This window comes from Mandrillus leucophaeus, unplaced genomic scaffold (assembly GCF_000951045.1).
Source record: "Mandrillus leucophaeus isolate KB7577 unplaced genomic scaffold, Mleu.le_1.0 Scaffold716, whole genome shotgun sequence".
Classification (NCBI taxonomy): domain Eukaryota; kingdom Metazoa; phylum Chordata; class Mammalia; order Primates; family Cercopithecidae; genus Mandrillus; species Mandrillus leucophaeus.
Window position 1 is genome coordinate 811,407 of NW_012107764.1, and position 8,918 is coordinate 820,324.

Consider the following 8,918-nt stretch of genomic DNA (forward strand, 5'->3'; position numbering starts at 1 on the left):
CATTTTAATGGCACACAATACAATATATAAGACCTAAATTTAAATTCCTTAAACTACAATCCCTTAAGACACCTAGTCAGACACACTCCCAAGAAAATGACCCTACCAGTGGCAATTGAGTGCTAATAACAAAAGCACAGCTAGTTAAGAGGTGAGTCAAAGGGAGGGAAACATCAGCCATTAGCAACCTTGCAAGAGGCCAAATTTTACCTTCAACAAGAAAGCAATACTACCTTTACACCTTCTTCAGCTTCATCAATATCAAATATCTTTTTAGTTTTTTTCTTCTTTTTCTTTTGATTAAAGAAGTTCAAGTCATCTAGATCATCAGAAGCATCTAAAAAGACCAATGCATAATCATTAACAACAAAAAGGCAAAGCATCAAATTATGAGTTACACAAACATAGCTCAGCAATTAATCAAGTCACCAGAAAAGACTGACTAAGTATTAATTAGTCCCTCCACAATCACAAAAGTTATGGCTCTTTTTTTTTTTTTTTTTTTTGAGACCGCGTCTTGCTCTGTTGCCGAGGCTGGAGTGCAGTGGCGCAATCTCGGCTCACTGCAACCTCTGCCTCCTGGGTTCAGGCGGTTCTCCTGCCTCAGCCTCCTGAGTAGCTGAGACTACAGGTGTGTGCCACCATGCCCAGCTAATTTTTTTTATCTTTTTTAGTAGAGACAGGGTTTCACCATGTTAGCCAGGATTGTGTCGATCTCCTGACTTCATGATCCGCCCGCCTCAGCCTCCCAAACTGCTGGGATTACAGGCGTTAGCCACCGCGCCTGGCAACAAAAGTTATGGTTCTGAAAAACAAAATGGTGGGTCATCTCAAAGATCTATAGGAAAAATCTGGTTAGGGGACCATGTTGAGAATATTTATTTAGTAATCTGACCATATCACTCCTCATTGTTCCCAAGACAAAGTCAGAGCTCTAACACCATTTCCAACTCTCCAACTTTATCTCCCACTTCTGCTTCTTGCCTTCCTCACTTCAATCTCTGGTTCTAACCCTACTGAACTACTTTCAGTTCCGAGTGCAATATACGTGAGGTCTCTCACCTCCAAACCTTCCTGTGGGCCCTCTTACCTCCATCTCACAGGATCTTGGTTAAATTACTTCCACCAAAGCCTTCTCTAAGCTTATCCATCTTTCCCTGCAACTTGGTTAGGTATCCCCAGAGTGCTTGTATAGTATCTTCTGCTTACCCCAACTGAGGAACTTATTACCAGCTTGCTTATCTATCTCTCTACTAGATACTAAGAGCATGCCTTGTTCACCTAAATTCTACCGCCTAACTCAACATTTTATTGCATCTATTAATCATCAAAAGGCTTAACAAATTATTTCACATTTATTAAAATAAGGCTGCACAGTAAATACAAGTTATCAGTAAAATTTTACCTACCATTAATGAGTAGGTTCTGTTCAACAAATTTTCCATTTGACCTGCCATGTTATAAACTAGAAATATTTTAGGATCCCTCTGCTACAAAGTTTTTCAAGAAACTACTTAAAAATCCATTTTATCTTATTACAACAGGAATGAGTTACTTTCCAAGTTTGTTTTAAACATGTAGAACACACTTAGCACAGGGTAGATGCTCAGTGAATGTCAGTTGTCTCTATCCTGGCACAGAGTTATATTCAACAGACACAAATAACGTTTACAGAATCATTTCTCTCTAATAGTCAAATTATGTCTATGTTACAGCACAGGGGTAACTAAAGCTGATGTCTAACCCCAAATACTTTAGGCTTTCATTTTAATCTCTCATATATATTTTCAGACTTGCTAAGACACAAAACTGCCTATCTTAGTACTATTTCTTTCTGCCCACACTCAAATACAACTACTGTTAAAGTTAGAGAAGAGACCTGATGGGTTAAACTGGAAAACCAGCTCTGGAACGGCAAGGTTTCATCATCTTTGCAACTTGTGAATTAAATGGGAACTTCCCTGCAACAAGCCTATCAGAAATCGAAAACGGTCCACTGCATACAGCCTACTGATGGCCTTGACTTCACTGGAGCAGCCTGATCAGGCTGAGAGGTTGCTGCATATACAAAAGCCAAAATGCTCATAGAACCAGGGCTTCTAGGACAACAGTAACTCTCTCACATCAACCACTCACCTTTTTTCCTAGTGTCCTCTTCATCAGCTTCCAAATCTTTGTCCTCAGTTGGCTCTGGCTCCACTTCTTTTGTTTCTGAAGGCTGGGTTTCCTCTGTTTGGGTATCCCCTTCCTCATCTAACATAAAAGGCTTCTTCTTCTTCTTTTTCTTCTTGCTCATAGTAGGATCAAAAATCATCTGTTCAAAAGACAAAAAACAAAAAGGGACCAAATGACTATTTTTAATGATGCTCACATTCCAAATATGCTTTATCCTCAAAAGGCATACTCTTAAAAGTAAAAGAGTATCTGATACATTAAAACACCAAAGGAAAATTTACCAAAAAATAAAATAAAATGTCCACCCAACCTTCCCAACACTATTAAACATCAGGGGAATTGAAACATGTACACGTCTTTCAATTTGCAAAGTATCACAGACTCTTCACTTTCAGTTTCATGAGCAAATATGGACGTTTGAATGAATCATGGAATTTAGGGAAGGGACTTTCGCAACAACCTATGCTATGCCTCTTACTTTATAGATACAGGAAAGCAATACCTAAGCAGGGTGTAAATTTTTTTGTACTGTTTTTTTTCTTTCTTGAGACAGGGTCTCACTGTCGCCCAGGATGGAGTACAGTGGCACGATCACGGCTCACTGCAACCTCAACCTCCTGGACTCAAGTGATCCTACCATCTTAGCTCCCCAAGTAACTGGGACCACAAGCATGTGCTACCATGCCCAGCTAATTTTTTCATTTTGTAGAGATGGGGTCTCCCTCTGTTGTCCTGGGTGGTCACAAACTGCCAGAGGAAAAAAGTCCTCCCACCTCGGCCACTCAAAGCAATGGAATAACAGGTGTAAGCCACCGCCCCTGGCCAGGGGTATAAATGTTTTATTCAAGGTTGGTAACTTGGGGCTGCTACAGAGAGACTTGGAAGACTTCTGACCAGATTAAAAAAACAAAATTTTTTTAACTTTATCCTGAAGTTCAGACAGATCTTCAAGGAAACCCATCCGCAACTCCTCATGTGTAAAACGTTTCACTCCGCTTTTTGCTTATGGAACATTAAAGGTTCCATTTTCTTTTTAACGAAACAGGGTCTGGCTCTGCTGCCCAGGTTGGAGTGCAGTGGCATGATCTCAGCTGAATTCAACCTTGACCTCCCAGACTCACGCCATCCTCCCACCTCAACTTCCCGAGTAGCTGGAATTACAGGCGTGCACCACCACACCCAGCTAATTTTTGTATTTTTAGTAGAGACGGGGTTTCACCATGCTGCCCAGGCTGGTCTTGAACTCCTGGGCTCAAATGATCCACCAGCTTCAGCCTCCCAGTGTTAGGACTGCAGGTGTGAGGACCATGCCTTGCCCCCAAATTCTCTTTTTATCTAAATGTCCACTATAGAATAGGTGGAAAACTAATTTATAATTTGTAGACTATCTGCTTGCACTGATCACTTGAAGAAGGAAAAGTTCAGACATCATACAGGCCAGAAACCTGATAGAGTAGAAAGTGCAGGAGGCCAGGCACGGTGGCTCACGCCTATAATCCCAGTACTTTGGGAGGCCGAGGCGGGCGGATCACGAGGTCAGGAGATCAAAACCATACTGGCTAACATGGTAAAACTCCATCTCTACTAAAAATACAAAACATTAGCAGAAGGTGGCGGGTGCCTGTAGTCACAGCTACTCGGGAGGCTGAAGCAGGAGAATGGTGTGAACCTGGGCAGTGGAGCTTGCTGTGAGCCAAGATCACACCACTGCACTCCAGCCTGGGTGACAGAGCAAGACTCAGTCTCAAAAACAAAAAAAAGAAAGTGCAGGGTCTTTCAAGTCAAATAGAACTGGATTCAAATACCAAGATTTTTTTTTTTTTTCTTCTGAGCCCCTTACCAATCTCTCTCCACAGTCTATTAATATCATGCTTAAATTCAGTATTTTGCCCAGTGATCTGCTGTGGACAGTGTAGTAGTAAAGTGTTTAAAAGCACAAGTCTGGAGCCCATCTGACTGGATTCAAATTCTGACTCTGGCTTGTACCTATGTTATTCCACGGCTCATCTGTAAAATGGAGACAAGTAGCAGAGTGACAAGAAACCACACAAGGTTACTGGGAGGGTTAAAGTAGTATGTAAATGTAAACCCCCTGCCATAGTGCCTAGCACATAAGTACTCGATAAATATTAGCAATTGTAATTTATATAATACTTTACCATTCACGAAGTATGGTTTTCTCTTGATTCCTATCACTGAAATTTCATCAACTCACGTGCTCTAATTTCTCAAACATATAAAACTCTCAAAAGCTTCCAGAAATTGATTCTAACATAAACTTATTTATGTTCCAAGATCATTAAGGAAACTAGACTGAAATCAAGCCACAGTCTGTAATAAGGTAATATAGTTACTGTCCTTGCCCAGTAGAGAAGTACGGTATTTGCAAAGTATTTTCAAAGTTAGTCTTTTCTCCCTTAACAAGGATCCAATCGTATAAATAGTTAAATCTGAAATGTAGTCAGTCTGAAGAACATTATCTAGCCAACTTAAAGAAGTGTCCCTACCAAGGTAGAAGAGCAAAGAGGAAGGAGTCCCCCACTGCTGATCCACTATTGAGCCCCGGGTCACCCTGCAAGGAGCACTGCAATCATACAGGGAAGTAGCCACATTTCATCCTCATTCTTGAAATAGAAAGACTTGGCAAAGGTTCTGGAAGGGATTACAATCCATTTATTGCATTTTTTCAAGCATCAAGTTCCCTAGAATATTCATTGCCTTTTAACCATTATTCATCAAGACAGACTAAAGATGGGAAGGATCCTGGTATCATCAGAGGACAGCCTCACAAGTGCCTTCTTATCCCCTGAAAAACCTTATGGTCTACAAGTAAACAGTTTGGTTGTAGCCTTGTAATGGATAATAAACATGCAAGAATCATAAATTGAAATAATTAACCTCTCTCCAATTACTGTCTGGATACTTAACATACATGCTCATTGCCTTATTTTATTCATACCATCCTGCAAAGTACAGTTTACAAATAAGGACCAGGGATCCCGAAGCAGCACCCAAAGAACGAGGCCTTGTTAGTCTTGACTAAAATCATGGCTTTTTAAGACTTTCATCTCTAACTTCCAAATTATAAGCTGACTACACTCCAGATTGGTTTTCTTTTATGAGACTAGTTTGGATTTGAAAAGCAAATAGCTGTTGACAGTGCACTTACGGAGAACTACAGAATCACTTGAGTTATATTTTAGGTTCACAACAAAGCCTTCAAAAGCATAAATTTTCTATTTTCAACTTCTCACGTTTGGTTGGAGAGGGCAAAGAAAAGGTATACCAGCTAAAATTACCCTGAAATGCTTCATCGAATTAGAAGCCTCTTCTTATAGATCATACCTTACGCAAGAAATCAACTTTATAGTCATACTATACCCAGAAGCAGGTGTGAGTCACAAAAGAACCCACAGAGAAGCAAGACATTGATCTAAAAGTTCCTTCCAAAGGTAACCAGAACAAATGCCAAGTGTTGCCATCTCTGTGTGATAAGATTGTGGGATTTTTTTTTTTTTTAAGGGACGGGAGTCTCACTATGTTGCCCAGGCTGAAATGTAGTGACTACTCTCAATTCTAATTATAGTGCACTGCAGCCTAGAACTCCTGGCCTCAGCCTCCTGAGCAGCTGAGACTACAGGTGAATGCCACTATGCCTGGCTTAGATTCTGCTATTTTTCTTTGTATTCTTTTGTGTTTCATAAACTTTACATAACACACATCCCATTTTGAATCAAAACCTTTTTTTATTTAAAGCTTCTTTTTGCAAACACACCTTACCATATTTTATGAAAACCCAATGTTCTGACTCCTTGTGAATGGGACCCCGTAGTAAACAGGCAAGTATTAAATGTTGATGCTGCTTTTAACAAATGTGAAAATACTAAATGCCTATTGATTAGGGGATTTTTCTTTTCCCTTACCAGGGAGCAGCCATATTTCTAGGATTCTGCTTTTTAAAGATCATGGTTCCATGTTGGGGTAGGCTGAGGCAGGAACACTGCTTGAGGCCAGGAGTTCAAGACTAGCTTGGGCAACAAAGCAAGACCTCATTTCTACAAAAAATTAAAAAGTTAGCAGGTGCAAGAGCATGTGCGTGTAGTCCCAGCTACTTGCAAGGTTGAGGGAAGAGGATCCCTTGAGCCCAGGTGACAGAGGGCGCAGTGAGCTATGATTGTGCCACCGCACTCCAGCCTGGGCAACAAGAGCAAGAACCTGTCTCAAAAAAAAAAAAAAAACATAGTTCCACTAGGTTGAAAAGGGTTCTGTTTTGGTGAGTTTTTGGCCTAATTACCAGGTTTAAAAATAAATGTAGGCCAGGCGCGGTGGCTCAAGCCTGTAATCCCAGCACTTTGGGAGGCCGAGACGGGCGGATCACGAGGTCAGGAGATCGAGACCATCCTGGGGAAACCCCGTCTCTACTAAAAAATACAAAAAAAAACTAGCCGGGCGAGGTGGTGGGCGCCTGTAGTCCCAGCTACTCGGGAGGCTGAGGCAGGAGAATGGCGTAAACCCGGGAGGCGGAGCTTGCAGTGAGCTGAGATCCGCCCACTGCACTCCAGCCTGGGTGACAGAGCCAGACTCCGTCTCAAAAATTAAACAAATAAATAAATAAATAAATAAATAAATGTGTGCAGTGTATTTCAATTATGCGTCAAAAAAAAAAAAAAACACACCCAAAAACAGAAGACTGGGCGTGGTGGCTCACGCCTGTAACCCCAGCACTTCAGGAGGCTGAGGCAGGCGAATCATGAGGTCAGGAGTTCCAGACCAACATGGTGAAACCCCATCTCTACTAAAAATACAAAAAACAAAATTAGCTGGGCAAGGTGGCAGGTGCCTGTAATCCCAGCTATTTGGGAGGCTGAGGCAGGAGAACTACTTGAACCCAGGAGGCAGAGGATGCGGTGAGCCGAGATCACGCCACTGCACTCCAGCCCAGGCGATAGTGCGAAATTCCATCTCAAAAGAAAAAAAAAAACAAAAAAAACCCAAAAAACCCAGAAATATGAAGGAAACAGAAAATTACTTTTTAATAGTAGCCTCTTTAATCGTCTAGCCTGACAACCACCAGGCAGGATTACTTCCACTCTGGGAAGTCCCTGGCAGTTTATAAATCATTTTCAAGTACAAGAGTTTCATCTGATCCTCACAAGCCTGTACAGTAGCCAGATGTTAAAGGAATGGCCTAAAAATACTTACCTAGTCAATAGCACTAGAGGAACCAGGCCCTACATCCTATTCTTCATACCTTGTCTCCACTACTAACTTCTGCCTGGCAGAATGGAAGCCAGAGACCAGGGTTCTAGTCCTATTAACTAGAATCTTTGCATGATCTTAGACAAGTTAATCTCCCTCGGCCCTGGTTTCCTGTAAAATGCAGTTGGACTGGCACCCCAAGTGGCCAAACTGTCTAATATTTTATTGGCTTCCAAAGTTCTATGCTGAAATGCTGGTTCTGCCATCTTTGCGTCACAAAATTCTGTTCATCCATCAGTAATGTATTCATATTCCGCTTCTTTCAAAACCTAATCCCACTGCTAAAAATGATCCCTCTAGCCCTCCAAGTCACTATGTTGATGGCCCTATTTCTACCTTGTGTGTCAACTAGTTGACCATACACAGAATAACACCCCATGGAATCTTGCACTACGTAAGTACTGTATTTGCCAAAGGTTATGAGAAGTTTGAAAAATGAGTAGAAACAAAACAAGTGTGAAACACTGCCACTCTCAGAACATTTGAAATACAGCAGCCTAGAGCAATGTCTATCATAACCGCCAAGGACCATCTACAAACTTTCAGTTTCTCTAAGCCATTAAGATCCTAGTCAATCTGGAATTCTACTGGCTCAGCCACTTAGTATTTGATCATGGGCATTATACAACTCTGTAACACTCAATTTTTTCATCTCTAAAATGGGCACAACAGACCTATTTTACAGGACTGTTGTGAGAACCAAGTCTAAGAGACTGGAATCCCCTCCAGAATACATTCCAAATTCCTTAACTTCGTCTTCACAGCCCTCCATGAATTAATCATTACCTGTTTGTCAAGTGTTCACCCCTTAACTGTCACCAAACTGGAGATTATTCTACTTCCTGTGAGCACATTTACTGGCCTTTCTCGGCCATTCCTTTGCCCTTGTGATCAAGGCTTCCTATTGCCTGAGGATATTCTCAACACCGTACAGGGCCTCCCCCAATGTTAAGCAATACCTACTGAGAGTACTTAAAATCAACTTCATTTTAAGTCGGTAGATATTATATCAACTAGGATAAATCTGGGGGAAAGGGATTTGAGGAAATTCACTGAGTTCCAAGCACCACGGCAGAAAAAGATCCAGCCAGTTTCACAGCCCGGACTTCCCGCTCACGTCGCTGGGAGCCCTCTGTTAAGGGAAGCTCGGGGGCTCACCCGGAAACTTTCCGGGAAGGTCAGTCACTTCCTGAGGCTGCAGAATCTTTTTCTCTAGTTCTAATCCCATCACCCCCTCGTCTTTTTAAAAAGCAATGCTAGGAAGGCAGACGAGGGCGGGATACCGGCCCCGACAAGACAGCCTAGAAAGTTTTAACGAGGGCGTTCTACCAAGCTAAGAGAGCTCCTCGCGGCACCCAGTGAGGCGAGCTGGGGCGGCAGTGCCGAGCAGAAAGGAATGCAGGGATCGCCAGCCCCAATCTCGTTCGGGGAATTAACTGGGCATTCGAGCCCCTTCAGGGAGGGCGACTCAACGTGTGCTCTCC

General features: G+C 42.1%; 1 protein-coding gene across 2 annotated transcripts in view; it reads right to left on the minus strand.

Moving 5' to 3' along the window:
- EIF2S2 (eukaryotic translation initiation factor 2, subunit 2 beta, 38kDa) overlaps nt 1-8,918 on the minus strand; it is a 31,689-nt gene that overhangs the window by 14,548 nt on the left and 8,223 nt on the right. For both annotated transcript variants that reach the window (XM_011965160.1, XM_011965159.1), the window contains exons 2-3: nt 2,137-2,314; nt 234-337 (exon numbers count right to left, since the gene is read on the minus strand). In XM_011965160.1, coding sequence (XP_011820550.1) covers nt 234-337; nt 2,137-2,314 — 282 coding nt within the window. The remainder of the gene's footprint in view (nt 1-233; nt 338-2,136; nt 2,315-8,918) is intronic.